Source organism: Mirounga leonina, unplaced genomic scaffold (genome assembly GCF_011800145.1).
Source record: "Mirounga leonina isolate KUSES-001 unplaced genomic scaffold, KU_Mleo_1.0 Mir_174, whole genome shotgun sequence".
NCBI lineage: Eukaryota > Metazoa > Chordata > Mammalia > Carnivora > Phocidae > Mirounga > Mirounga leonina.
Window position 1 is genome coordinate 46,500,780 of NW_023270451.1, and position 15,790 is coordinate 46,516,569.

The 15,790-nt window shown below is 39.0% G+C and overlaps 1 protein-coding gene across 4 annotated transcripts in view; it reads right to left on the reverse strand.

The window, feature by feature from the left end:
- The window catches only part of PDE1C (phosphodiesterase 1C), a 283,357-nt gene that overhangs the window by 45,562 nt on the left and 222,005 nt on the right, over nucleotides 1-15,790 (reverse strand). For all 4 annotated transcript variants that reach the window (XM_035020856.1, XM_035020859.1, XM_035020857.1 and 1 more), the window contains 2 exons: nucleotides 11,104-11,334; nucleotides 5,100-5,177 (listed from right to left, as the gene is read on the reverse strand). In XM_035020856.1, the coding sequence (XP_034876747.1) occupies nucleotides 5,100-5,177; nucleotides 11,104-11,334 (309 nt within the window). The remainder of the gene's footprint in view (nucleotides 1-5,099; nucleotides 5,178-11,103; nucleotides 11,335-15,790) is intronic.

Sequence of the window (15,790 nt, forward strand, 5' to 3'; positions counted from 1 at the left end):
GTATACTTCCATTTCTCCCTTCGCAGCTTTTTATGCTATTGTTGTCTGTTTATGCTATTGTTTTATGCTATTTCAGTCGTATATGTTATTTTTTAAGATTTATTTATTTATTTATTTATTTAAGAGAGAGGGAATACACAGGAGGGGCAGAGGGAGAGGGAGAAAGAATCTCAAGCAAACTCCATGCTGAGCATGGAGCCCAACACAGGACTTGATCTCATGACCCTAAGATTACCACCTGAGCTGAAACCAAGAGTCAGCCACCTAACTGAACGCACCACACAGTGCCCCTCAGTTGTATATCTTATAAATCAGATGATGTATTATTATTATTTTGTTCAAATAGTCAATGATCTTTAAGAGATTTAAATGATAAGAAAAAATCTTATGTATTTATCCATCTAGTTACCATTTTTCGTGTGCCTCATTCTTCTGTGCAGGTCCATATTTCCAACTGGCATAGTTATCCTACTGTCTTTCATTAACATTTCTTGTAGTGTGGGGTCTACCAGTGATGAATTCTTTCAGCTTTTATATCTGAAGATATTTTTGCTGGGTATGGAGTTCTTAATCAAATTCTTTTTTCATTCAGCATGTGAAAGATGTTGTTCCACTGTCTTCTTACTTGCATTGTTTCTGATAAGAAATCTACAATTATCATTATCTTTGTTCAATTGCACATGAGTTTTTTATTCCTCTCGATATTTTTAAATTTTCTCTTCATTATTGGTTTGAATAATGGGATTATGACATGTTTTGGTGTAATTTTCTTCAAATTTCTTGTGCTTGGGCTTTACTGAGCTTCTTGAGTCTGTGCATTTACACTTTTCATCACTGGGCAAAATTTACTTTGCCCAAGTAAATTACTTCATCAAATATTTTTCTTTCCTCCTCTCTCTCTTCTTTATGTTAGGGACTCCAGTTACACATACATTAGGCTGTTGAAGATGTCCTACAATTCACTGATGCTCTTTATAATTTTTTTCTGTTTCATTTTGGAGAGTTTTTCACTACTCTTTTCTTCTACAATGTCTAATCTCATCCACTGTACTTATTATTAATCTCATCCAATATTATTTAGCTAATACCACTCAGTGTGTTTTCCACATCAGACATTATAGTGTTCATCTCTAGAAGTTTGATTTTCCCTTCTTTATATCTCCCATGTCTCTAAACAACTTCCAAACATATGGGCTATAGTTATAAGAACTACTTTAATGTTCTTGTCTGACATTCTAACTTCTGTTTCAGTTGTCTCTCTCTCTCTCTCATTATGTGTAGTATTTTCTTGCTTCTTTGCACATCCAGTAATTTTTGATTGGATATTGGACATTGTGAATTTTACCTTGTTGGGTACTGGATATTTTTGTATTTCTATATATACCTATGAGCTTTACTCTGGGGTGTAGTTATTTGGAAACACTTGGGGATCCTTTTATGTCTTGTTTTCAAGGTTTATTAGGTGAGATCAAAGCAGCATTTAGCCTACAGCTATTTACTCCCCCACTAATAAAATAAGACAATTAGGTGAATTCTACCCAATTCCCTTTAAATTATGAGGTATTCAAGTCTGGCTAGTGGGAATAGGCACTTTTCTTGCCTTATATGAGGTGTGAACATTAGGACCATTCCCCCTAATCCTCTTGAATGGTTCTTTCCTGATCTCAGGTAGTTTCCTATCTGAGGGTCAATCAGTACTCTGATGAATGACTACTCTTTAGATCTGTGGAGTTCTATATCTCTACAGCTCTCTCCTCTCTGGTGCTTTATCTTGTTAACTTTAGCCACCATGGCTCTCCCTGGATCCTTATCCAACTCTTCAACTCAAGGAGTCCATCAGGTCTACCTGGGTTCCCCTTCATTATGCTGCCTGGAAACCCTCTCAAGGGAGTAAGCTGGAGCAATCAAAGAATTTATTTCATTTGTTTCCTGTTTCTTGGAGATCACTGTCCTTCATTTCTTGATGTCCAGTATCTTGGAATCTATTCTTCCACATAAGTTGTCTTTTATTATGATTATTATGGTTTCAGGTGAAAGGGTGAATCTAATTCTTATTAGTCCTCTTTGGCGGAAGCGGAGGTCCATAAATAGTCTTTTGTCTACCCTTTTCACTCTACGTAGTTGACTTTTAAATTTCATGAACACCTTTAAACATTCCAATTCCCAGAACATTCAGTGAAGGAGAAATGCCTGCTGAACTCCCTCTCTGAGACTTGGCAAATAACCCTGTAGGGGCTAATTATAATCAATCTTTTGAGAGACACAAATGGTTGCTCTTTCTTATATCTCTGTAGTCAAATAAAGTTAAAGGCAAGTTCATATTTCTGGGCAACTATAAAAAATTATGACAGGTCCAAGAGGCTATGCTGTTTCAAACATGACTAAAAACACACAGGAAATAATTCATTCACTGGCACCTCACAAGTCTCCCAGTGACACTGTAAAAGTTTAGGCCCTGAGAGAATCTTGGCTCAGAGGCCCCGATCTCTTTATGTTAGTACATTTCTCCCTAAGAGTAAACAAGGTAGTTTCAAAGGACATTCATTCTTTGAAGTCAGTTCAAAAATTAGTGCTGCAGGATACTAAGTACTACCTCAGCAGCCTGACAGAGATAATGTACAACTGCAATGTGTTCACTATGCCAGGATATAATTTATGCTTTTAGCACATACCCCTTCCTTCTGTGTGTGCCTCAGCTCAATGGAGTTTGGGAATAACCAACCATGGTCCAGTTTCCATCAGGTTTCTTTCTGAATGCGTACAATGTTGCAACTTCAAACCATAGTGGGTTTGGTCATACTGGGCACTGAATTGTGCTTGGATACTCCCTCTCAAAAATTAGACAGAACTGGTCACCACTGGTTCCCAGGGGCTGTATTAGGGGTAGAGGCATTAAAAATAGTTTGACTCCCTCTGGTCATCAAATGTAATAGGATCTATTAAAAAGAAATGTTCAAAATGTATGTGGTTGTTACTAGACAGCTTTTAAAAATCAATGTACCCACTGATCCATGTATCATTTAAATTTTTTCCTAAAGTAGAGAGTCTTGATGACCAAAGGTGAAGAGATAAATGAGACGGATCAAAATCTTTTCCACTTCATGCCACCAAGAATAGCTTTAGTCCTGGGAAAGATTTTTGGCTAAGATAGCACAAGTAACTAAAACCCAGTGATCTATGTCCTTATGATATCAAAGCAGTGAGAATGACTGATGTCATGTTACCCCATCAATGAAATTAAAATACAAAGTTGTTCATGTCCGAGTTTGTGTATAAGCTTGCTAGTATAAACACACCAGACCCATTTGAATCAGTGGAAAGTTAGAGTTTTGGAGGGGAAAAGGAATAGACATCAGAAAATGTCTCTTCTTTATCTACTGCACCCTGTTCACTGTCCAATGGGATCAAGAATTTTGTTCACCAAGCAATCAAGCTTTACGTTTATTTGTTCAATAGAACATAGTATCTCTTCACCCCTTCCCACACCCCACTTTTAAAAAAGCTGTTAATTATTTTAAATACTTGGGGACAATTCAATTATAAAGGGCACAGGTAAAATCAAAAGGCTTAATGAAGGTAATAAAATGTAATTCACAATGCCCACATGACAACAACATAATAGATATTTGTAGCACAATATAAAGATGCAACAAGAGCCAATGTTAAAGATTTGGGACTTAGTTTATTCTGCACTTTTATGCTGTAGGAATTCAGATGGGCTAGTCACTGAATGCAGGATGGGCCAGGTGTCCAGGTGCTGGGTTTACCTCTAACACTATTTTCCTCTACTGTACATTTTCTGGCTTGTGTTACCTTGACTTGGGTTTAATGATATCTGGCAACAATTACCCATAACAGAGTCTGGCTAGGATGACTGTCATTTTGAATTCTGTTTTGTCTCTGTGTAATGCATGTCTTAGTCACAATCATTCAAGGAGGGTATCTTTATGAGGTATGTGGTTTCCATTTGCATAAACAATTTGGTGAAAAACTGCACATGGGTATTCCCTAGGTATTATGTGATAAGACACCTGGAGTGAATTATTGAATGAGCTTAGAAGAAAAGGCTTGAGAACTGATTTCACACATATGAATAAAGAAAGCCTGTCACAGTGGCTTAGAGATGAAAGTTAGAGGCGCTGCTTCCTTTTGAATAGGTGGAGTTGTGTTCAAATTTCTTCTTACTCCTCCACCTGGATACTCAGTATTTGTTCTTCAGTGACATTAAAACCAAACTATCAAAGAACAGCTGAGCATCCAATACAATGTCTCCAGGGAGGTATGATTCAAAGAGCGTCTGGGACACCTAGAAACGTGCATTTTCAGTTTAATATCATGTACATGTATGAAGGAGTCGCTAAGAATAAGCCCATGTTACAAGTGAAACAGGAGATTTATAAAAAAGGCGAGAACAGTTTTCTCAGTAGGACAGTACAAAGTCTGAAGGATAATATAATCTGAACTTTGAGGTTTTAGAGAGAGTAGAATGCTCTTTGTGAAAAGTAAAAGCAGTGTTCATGGAGCACATCACAAGGTAGGTTCAGTCTAACTGGTCTGGTGGGGACTGCCATTCAAAACTTGCTTTTGAGACTTATTCTTGCTGACCAAACTGCATTCTACAACTATGTATGTTCTCCAATATGTGGGTCTCCTAACATAGTGATAACACCGAACAGATTTCTGTTCTTATTGAAAGTAATAATTCCTCATTAAAAGAGAAAATGTAGAAACTGAAAACATGGAGCATTTCCCATTTATGCTGCACAATTCACAACCAAAGACTCATATTCCATCCCATTCCAATCAGCAAGTCCAGAGGCATCTTTAAAGTGAAAATGAAAAAATGGCAAGTGGTAAAGAGAGTGTGTATAGAATGCATTTGTGATGGAGCAAAGGATGGTGGAGGGGAAGAGATATAATGATAATCTGTAAATTATTGAAATAGGGATCGAGTACTCCTTAAATGCAGTGAAGGGTTTTTTTAGGGTATAATATAAGAATATATCAACAACCACAATTTCAATTTGAGGTGTAATTCTAACAAACCTGCATTAAATTGCACATTTTATGGAAAAATATAATGGGAATTATGCTCTTACCATCTGTTTTCTTTGAATCACTTTCGACATTAGATTGATCTTTCCTGTCTGTCTTATTTTTACCATCTTTCAAGTCACCTGAAAGTAATAAACATGACAAACAGCATATGTATACAGTTAAAAGGGAAGTTATAAATAGTCTTAAACTTGTCAAGGTAAAAAGATGGAAAAAAAAGTGCATAATTTTAGTCATGAGGGGGTACATATCTGAACGTATCTTTTTAAGCCATATATTAGGTCTCAAAAGTTAGATTACAATCCAGAAATTAAGAAAAAGTTCCTTTAAACAAAGTTGCACTTAAGCCAATAATGTTTATTTTCCAAGAAAGGCAGTTCAGCTCTATTATTGGGCTGTGGAGAGCAGAAAAACTTAGGTCAAATGTAAATTATGCCAGCTCATAGCTACTTAACTTCTATATGCTTCAGTTTCCTCATCTGCAAAATGGTGATAATAATAGCTACTTTATAGACATAATATAAGGACAAATGTATTTAAGGTAGTGAATCTGATATCTGGCACATCACGCAATGACAACTGAACTCTAAAACGGAGTTATAAATGGTATTCTAAGTAACAAGCTTGTTGAAATATGATTTGTAAATGTTAAAAAACACTATGCAAACAGATGTAGAATAAACACGTGTCAAAAACTTACTTAATTCATTCGCGAAGGAACCAGAGAGATCGTAAGGAGGGTGCCAAGACATTTAAGGAAATGGGCATTTATAGTCATTTTAGAAAACTGTTAAAATAAGATTGCTGTGTTAGAAACAAAACTGGTTATGTCCTACAGGGCAGTAAAATCATAACCTGGGGTGGGGGAGGTAATCTCTTCCAACAGTCAAAAATCTGTAAGTTAGCATACAACTTCATAGGGCCTAGGCTTGAGTCAATAGTAAAAGACAAAGTTTAACACAGTCATGGTCTCCTAAAGCAGGAGTCATCCACCTGTAGCTCAGGGGCCAATGTGGAAACAGCGATCTTTGGAAATAATCACATGCATTTTGTTTGCATGCTGTCTGCAGCCGCTTTCACGCTGCGGTGGTGGGCGCCGCAGAGTTGCAACAGAGACCCGCAAACCCAGGAATAGTTACTGGCTGGGCCGGCACAGAAAAAGCTTGCTGACCCCTGTCTAAGATAATCAAATAATCCCTGGCCATGTCTTTTTAAGAGTATGCCACTGTGACATTGAAAGGACATGGCATCCCCTCCCCCAGTCTTATTCTCAAGTTTTGGAAATTTTTCTTACAGTCTTACTAATGGCATCTTTCCTTTTGGCCTGCGTAAAACCCAGAATATATTACAACTAAAATATGGTACTTCTTGAAGCAAGAAGACCCTAAGAATAATTGCAACCAGGAAGGAGTAAGCAGGGTCCTATCTTTTTTGCTTTCTTTGTGCCAGGCATAGCATAGGCATCATTTCATTAAATTCTTCTAACAACGCCATTATGAAGGTACTACAATTGAAAGTAGATGAATTCATCACAGTTTAATTCATTGAGTGATCAATTTGCAGAATAACAAACTGATCAAATGACTGAGGATGTTTTCCGAGCGTGACTTCTCCTTTGGCTTCGCCGCAGCACTGTGTCACATGCTGGTCCATCCAGCTGTGTCGAGCGCAGTGCACCGGCCACCCGCCAGTGGTTCACACACCACCCCGGCCCCGCCTCTGCCCACAACCTTGCATGTGTGGCTCCTTCCGGCAGCAAAACTGCTCCTGTTGGCAGCCGTCGATCTGGTTTAAGCCATTGGTCTGACAGTTTTTGCATAAATGGCCAACTGATCTTTCCACAAAGTGATTTTGTTTCAACCGACTTGTGAAGAATGGACATGAAACTCATATTACCATCTCCATTTTATGGCTATGGAACCTAAGGCATAAATAAAGCAATCTACCACAATATGCACAGATGGGTCTGATTCTAGAAGCTAAGCTCTCAACCACTGTATCTTGCAACTTCCCTATGAAGCTTAAGTTTTCAATTTCAGGCTTCTGTTTACTGCTGCCATTTCTAAATGCCTTTGGCCTACAGATTTATAAAGAAATGGTTATCTAAGGACAATTCAAGACCATTTGGGGTTGTGATGTATTCGACAAAGTAAGTATTTTCAATGGAATTTGACAAATCCTAAATTAAGTTCGGAGTCAATAAATTCTCCAAGTTTCCTCTTACTCTTAATTCTGAAATGAGATCAACTGGCTGAAGGGATTGAGGGGAAAGGGGGTCAACTCTAGCCAGGGTGTAAGCAGGAGGAATTCAAGTGAAGGACATGATCATCACCCTTTACCACCACCAATGGCCAAAGAAAGGATTCCTTTGGAGGTCCCATGAGACAGTCCAAATACTGGCTCCTTCTTGTTTTAAGGATGCCAGAGATGGACTCAAGGATCTTGAGCCCTGTAGTCAAACTCATTCCCTGCAGAAAAAATGTCTTTCTGTCCTAAATGAGCCTTCACATCTTAATGCACAATACTTTATGCCTTCAAGGTTTCCCTGGACTAGAGCTTTATGCACAGCTGCAGCAAGACCAGAATGTCTTCCAGAAGTCACAGGAGAGGTTCAATTTGCTGGATGCTAGCCAGCAGTCTGTGGGCAGCCTGCCTTTTCCTCAGTCAGGGTTGGGGAGGCTGAGAGAGGAAGTACCTTGATGGAGACCAAAGACTGGGGATCTCATAGTTGCTGATGAGAACACCTCTAGAACCCCATTAACCACTGTCCTCTGGTTCCATCCTGGAAGTACCTTGCGTGACCACAAAAAGGATGATGGGAAAGTGACACATGTTTGTTTGATGATGTTCCTTGAACAGAATCCATTAGGTAATTTCCCATGGGTTGTATATGGAGTAATAGCTGATGTGAGCTGTTATTCAATAAACAGAGGAAACAAAAGAGCCTTTCTGCACAGTTATAAATCATTTTAATTAGGCTACTGTAACACAGTCCCGAACCACCATTAGCCTTCCTTATTATTGCTTAAAACTGACTTCTTTTCCCATCTCTCATTTAATACTTAGTTTTTAAGGGAAATTGTAGACTGTTGATTACTTTGCGAAATAAACACAACCTAGTTGAAAACTTGGGCTCCTGTTTGTTTCTTTCAGGCTCTCCCTCTAATGGTCTTCAAAATTGATTCCTGCCACCTCTGCCCTCTCTGGGTATTTGTTTATACCCATCTCATAGAATTTATAACCTTCTCTATGACCAGCATGTTTATGTTCATTGGTTTCTCTCCCTGACCAGACCAGGGGTTGGCAAACTATGGCCCATGAGCCAAACTTGGTCCCAGTGCCTGGTCTTATATGGCCCACAAACTAAGAATAGTTTTTATATTATTAAATGGTTGAAAAAAGAGAAGAATATTTAATGACATTTGAAAATTATATAGAATTTAAACTTGAATTTTTATAAATAAAGTTTTATTGGAATTCAGCCATGCCCATTTATTTATATGTTATCTGTGGCTGCTTTTGCACTAAAACAGGAGTGTTAAAAGCAGCTGTAATAGAGACTGCATGGCTCCCAAAGTCTACAATATTTACCATCTGGCCCTTTACAGAAAAAGTGTGCCAACTCCTGGAATAGATTATAAGGTTCTTGTGGACCTCGGCTGAGCCTCAATATTCTTCTGATTTCCTACTCTCCCCAATAGTGCCAAAACTTGTAAACAGTAGGGACATGCTGATTATGAAACATAGAATTTGGACTCAGACCTGAATTTGACTTGAAATCTCTACTTCGTGGTTGCTTGACCTTAAGCAAGTGATTTAACCTTTCTGAGTCTCCGTTTCCTCATCTGCAAAATGGGAATGAGTATATCTACCTCACAGCATTGTTGGCATTTTTAAATAATTTAATGTAGGTAAAATCTCATGTACAATGTCTGGCATATATTAAGCATTCAATATATATTATTGATGTTACTTTTATTAAGGGAAAGCCATTTTTAACCCACCTTCCTAAAAGAAAAAAGCAGGGAAGAAACACATCTTGCCTCTCTCAGGAGCCCTTCCATACTCCTCCTTTGAGAAGAAGAGACTCATCTAGGAGGAGTTTGAGAATGCAAAGCTCGGTTGAGCCACCCATTTCTCTAGTTCCCAACCCCCTCTGAGATGTGTTTTCCACAAAACACACACCTTTCGTGTCACTCCAGAAGCAGTCTGCTGGGGTGTTGGGGTGCTGGGGTGGAAATGAGGTGGCAGGTCCGAGGCCTGCCTGCTCTGCCAGTATCTGGTTGGCTAAGCTCACTTCAAGGCAGATGTGTGAAGAAGACCACGTGCTCAACAGACCAAGTCAGATTTTCCAATTCAACTCCAGTTGTAGTAGAGCTCATATTTTGACTATTGACTTTCTGATTCTGGTATCTCTCTCTTAGTTGGTTCTGACCTCAGGAGGGGATGAGAGGAGGTCTTTTCCACTGCCCTCTAAAAACTCCAACAGGTACATCATAAATTCTTATACAATTGAACATATTTTCGGACAATGATGCACTTGAATACAAAGCTAACTAGTTAGGAGCAGTCTCCAGAACCAGGCTGCTGAGGGGCTGGACAAGGTGGACAAAGGCCTTTTCTACCTCCTAGGGTGCTCATGGGGTTACCTGAGGGAATTCATGCAAAGCTCTTGGAACATGATATGAGTTATTAACACTACCATATGTATTAAAATATTGTTTTCTGATTCTACATGTTGTATATGTTCACTGTAAAAATAATTGGAGAGTATTGTGCTAAGCACCTTCTACATATTCCTCATTTACTCAGGCTATGTAGCATACATAATAGCTACAGCATGGCCTACCAGGCGGATAAGAGAATAAACACATAAAGAGAGGACTTAAAAGAGCATCTGGTGGATAGTCAATAAATGCTAGTTACTCTATTGTCATCATTGTTTTGCTATCATTCTCATTATTGGAGGCTCACAAGTGGCCCTGCTGTGAGCAGCTATTATTGTTATGCACACTTTACAGAGCCAGTAGAAGGTTAAGTAACCTGGCCAAGGCCACCAAGAAGTGAGAGGCACAGCTGTGACTTGAATCCAGGTCTGTCAGACTGCAAAACTACCTTGCTACAACTTGGAAGTTCTAGAGACTCTGAACTTCCTGCTCTTCCCTAAACAAGGTAACCAATTCCATGCCCTTGTGCCTCAGCTCATCTTGTTCCTCTGGTGAAGAAGTCCCTATCTCCCATCTGACCAGTGAAGTTCAACATTGAAAACACAGCTCAGGCACCACCACCTCCTGACGCTTTCTTTGACATTTCTCCATTCCACGAGCCCCAGATGCAACAAAGCTAATGTTTCTTTTTTGACATAATCCTTGAGCTAAATTTAGCTGCCTTGCCATGACTGTTACTTGCTCAGAATTATTTCTAAGGATGCCCATGTCTCTATGAGATTGTGGACTTCCTGTGGCCTTTCCATTTCTAAATTCTCAGTGCCAAGCACAGTGCATTTAAGGTGGTGACCAGATCATCTGGGTTTGCCTGGTACTTTTCTGGTTTTAAAATCTAAAGCTCTAGATGCCAGGAAACCCCTCAGTCCCAGGCAAATGGGATAGGTGGTCACCCTAATGTATATACTTTTTCACCCACAGACATACAGACCTGAGCCCCAGCCCTGCCTGCTAGAGGGATAGTGCGTATGGAAGACACTTTCCATCCACCCATCTGGGCAATAAACACTCAGGAATGTGCTGAGATTGGTCACAGTTATTCCCCCAGTGGACAGGCAGGCACTGGCCAGAGTCTCCAGAACAGCTGGGAAAGGCCTGAAAAGTATAAGTCTCCCCAGAGAGAATGGCCCAAGCCAGCCTCTGGTTTCTTTTGATGGGATCCTAATGGAACCCATGGCCCAGTGAGGTGTGATGAGCAGCAGCTGGGGAGACCAGAGATGCCAGCTCTGAGAGCCATCCTCATAGGTGTGGTTGTTTGCCAGTTTCCATTCATCACGTCATTAACACCCCGAAAAGAGCCTTTCACCAGTGAAACTGTACTCACCATTCTGTTGTTTTTCTCCTGAGGACTTCTCAGCTTTGGAATTTTTCCCATAAGGGTTGTCACTTTTGTTTGTGCACGTTCCATTGACTTGATTCTTAGCTTCCCCAGATGTCTTTTTCTCGGCTTTGCCAGCTGCGCCTTCTTCAGCCTGGCTTTTGGCTTCCATTTCCTTTTGCTTCTCCTCTGCAGCCAGGCGAGCTTTTTCCTCTGCTTCCTTCTTGGCCTTCTCCTCTGTACCCATGGCAAGTCAGGAAAGGCACAGAAAAGATGAAAAGAGGTCACACTATTAGGAGAACTGCCTCTTTAAACAAAAACAAGTATTTGCACTGAGTGCTTGGGGTTTATTTTTGGTTAATTCAAGTCAGATTAGTGTGTATATTCAGAAAACCAATAAAATTGGTTCATGGTGATGTCATTTCTGAAAATAGTGGGTGAGAAGAAGGGGCAGGGAGAAAGTAATAATAATAATAATAAGGATAATAATAACTAATAAACCAATATAACAACTGTCATTTTCAATATCTATCATCAATAACTTCTCTTGAGTGTGTCCTCTATGCCAGGTATTATGCTAAGTGCTTTTCAAGGATTACTTCCTTTCGTTCTCAACACAGCCTTAGGTGGTAGCTACTATTATTATAACCCCATCTTACAAGTGTGAAGTCAAGGCTCGGGGACATTACAAAACCCTCCCACAGCCACAGTTAAAATTGGAGTTTCATGGAGATTTGCTTAGGCTCTGGAGTTTAAACATGAACAACTGATTACAAAACAGAAAGGAAGAATAATCGCCACAGTTTCAGGCCACTGTTTGTGAATGTAAAAGTAGGAAGAGGATAATTAGTCCTTACAAAAAGCCCGGTCTTCAAACTGTCCACAAGATTAGAGGTAGCCTTTAGTTTGGGCAGGTATCCTGGTCTGAATCTTCCCCTTTAATGAGAGGATGTCAGCCTTATTTCCAATTCTGTTTACTGTGAAAGGGTCTGGCTCTGTGTTTCATCAAAAACATAGCATAATTGCATATGGTCGAGTATTCGTGAAAAGATTGGTTCATTCATTCAACTAATATTTATTGAGCAGCAACAGTATCAAGTACCATTTTAGGCGCTGGGAATCTAGCAGCAAGCAAGACTTAACGGAACAGAAAAGACCATGATTAAGTAAACAAGTCACAAAGATAATTTCAGGTGGTGAAAAAGGTAAAGCAAAAGTAAAGCAAAGTAATATGATGGAACAGGATCAGCATAAGGGAGGGAGGTGCATTAGATCAGGAGGTAAAGAAAGTACTATCTGACAAATTCTTAATGATGAATTATTGGCCATGAAATAATCAGGGAAAATAGCATTCCAGGCAGAGGAATAAAAAATGTCAAGGCCACGAGGTAGGAATGAGCTTGGGATACTGAGTTAGTCAATATGGCTAACACAGATTTAGAGGAGGTTAGTGACAGATGATGTGGTCAAACGACCAAGGACATGCAGAGTTGAGATCTTGCAGGGCCCTGGAGGCAATAAAGTGGCACTGGGTTGTAGGAATAACACACGCCTGAGACCCATCCTCCCTCACGGGACAGACTCACCCCATTTAGCATCCAACTGATTCAAAAGGCCTTCCAGATTGTGCCATCCATTATAAAAAACATTACTGAATTTTTTTTTCTCTAGATGTGTTAAAAATATCCCACACCTCACTATCAAGGGTCCTCTTTATTTTCCTTGATTAGTCTCGCTCCTGAAAAAGGTAGCCTTCATAGACAAGTTTGTAATCTAATGGGCACCCGGGTGGTTATGTTTCTCTTTGTTTTAGCTGCTTAAGAGCACAAAGCCCAAATCTGATCCAGTTCACATGTTCGTGGGGGCTTTCCAGCATTTTATTTTGTGGATGTCTTTGATCTCTGGCTTCATTTTGCTTTTCCTGCCCCTCCATTTGCCTGGCTCAAATGTCCTCCCTAATATATTATGAAGTTTTCATTAATCTTTTCATTGATTCATCCATCCAACCCATCCAATTCAATGCCCTGCTCACCCAGGACACATTAAATCATATTCTGGAGGGAGAGGGGCAAGGATAGGATATTTTAAATGCCCTCCAGTTGATTCTAACGTGCAATCAGGATGGACGAGGACTGATTTAAATTTTAAATGTTTGCCATTCTATATTTCTGGACATTCTGCTTCCCAATAGGATGCATTTATACTTTACAATGAAAAGTAAGGAAAGATTTCTTTGCAAAATAACTTAATTATGCACATATAGAGTATACTCTGTCTTCTGACTTCTACAGAAAGGTACAAATAAAGAGTAAAAAGAATGCCACAACACGGCATTCTCAGTAGACTACAGGGTCACAGAAGGCCCCCTGGAATGTTCACCTAGACTTCCTCTCATCCTCCCATAGTGCCCTGAGGACAGAGGTCAAATGTCATCTCCATCACTGAATTCCAGTGCTTGGTACAGCACCTGGCACATAGCAGATAAGCCTGGAGTATCTGTTAACTAAATGAAACTGTGCATAATGGGTATGATTCCCCCTATCTGCCAATGAACCTGACTTGTACATATTCCATCATCTGTAATCCAGGCCTGTGTAAAATACAGAAAGTATATAAACTCTAAAGTCCTATTGTGGAAGAGTTAGCCATTTGACAAATGTTGGTTTCCTTAACCACTAATACAGGAGAGTAAAAAGATGACTGTACTCACTCCACAGAGAGGAAAAGTGAGGGGGAAGAGAATTTTCATTCATACTCAGGTACCAGGTTAAATAATTCATGGTCCCCTCACAGAATCCCCATTGTATCTGTGGCAAACTTTCAACATTCAAAATATCCACAAGTTAAAAGTAACTGATAAAAACTGAAGGTGTTAAATTCTGGTTTGCTACAGAAGAGCATAAAATATTATCTGAGCAAGAAAAATTCATTTGACAACTGAGTCAGAACAATTTTCTATGGAAAATCTAGCAAAAAAAAAAAAAACTGGGAGAAGGTACATTTTAGAAACAAATCTGTTTTTGCTCAAATACTGCTGACAGCAGGCAATTAATGTTTGAATTAATGAATGGTAGCTCTTATGACATCATAATCAGATCCTAGGTGAGCCTGCTCCACTATATGACTCCTTTCCCTTCGGCAATTGTGTTCCAGCAGGTGGCTCTGCAATGTTCAACTTCTCTACTTGCATCTCTCCTTGATTCTTTGAAATATCTGATATTAGGGTGACCAGCCACCAGCACCCAATGATACTACTCAAAATAAATAGATAAAAACAAGCAGACATGTAAATAAGAAAAAAAAATTGACAGGAGGTATGTTTGTGCCACATATTTTCAGGGTGAAATTATTAACATACATAAACCTTTCTTACAAAGAGAAAAAGTAAGCAAGTGCACGATTAACTTGTATGTGCTACAAGGTTCTGAGGATAATACATATAGAATTAACTTTTCAGCTCTTAGTTTTAGCATCCCTGGTACTCGTAGGCTTCCAGACTAGTAGAAAGCAAATGTCATAGTTCAATTCCATTTCCTTTTACTTCCCATTTCAGACTATCTGTGGTGATTTAACTTACAATGAACATGGGACCCAAACAAGCAACTAATGAGTTAAAGGAGAGCAAGGCAGAACAGAGCCCTCATGATCCATAATTCTCATTCCTCTTGAGAGCTGGCTCTATCCCACACTGAATGCCTATGCATTCTGGGAGAAGTACATTGATTTCTTCATTCAATTTCCCCTTCTGAATAATGGTTTATAGTCTCTTGGTTAAAAATGTCATTGAACCAGTTATCCCATGATATCATTTTCTGAATTGCCTACTTAAACTACCTACAGAGAGAGAGAAAGAAAAGGAAAGAAACTGACTAACAGAAAACCAACCAAAATACTATATGAATTTTGAATAGTTAACTCTTAGTTATATACAAAAGCAACAAAAAAATACTTCTATATATCTAAGGATTCAGAAGGTGTTCACACAGGTTCTTTCTAAAATGGAAGCCAAGAAGTGCTCCAGCTGGGAGAAAAATTCAACCAGTATTAGAACCTCAAGAATAAGGAAAATATATAAATGATGTTCAATAAAACTAGTAAATCTTAGTATTAAATAAAAATAATTGTTGTTAAGCAAGATATAAAACTTGAAGCAAATATTAAAAGTAATATGAAGGTTAAGTTAATTATAAAATAACAATTTACTTATAATCACTTAGATTACAAATCTCATGGTATTTCAACAAAAACTGAGCGATTATGGAGGAAATAAATAAAAATCAATAAATATCTCAGCATTTGCAAGGAGTGTCATTATATACCATTTCATATTTACATTGATAGGCACAAAAATGTAAAGGTAATCTCTGGTAAAATAAAAATAGGATGCATTTATTTATTTATTTTTAAGGTTTTGTATTTATTCATTTGACAGAGAGAGAGCACAAGCAAGGGAAGAGGAAGAAGGAGAGGGAGAAGCAGACTCTCCGCTGCGCTGGGAGCCCGACATGGGGCTAATCCTAGGACCTGGAGACCATGACCTGAGCCCAAGGCAGACATTTAACTATCTGAGCAACTGAGGCACCCCAAAAACAGAATATATTTTAAAAGACCATTTACAAAGCTAGCTAGTGGGTAAGGGGATGGGCAAAATAGATAAAGGGGATTAAAAGGTACAAACTTCCAGTTACAAAAT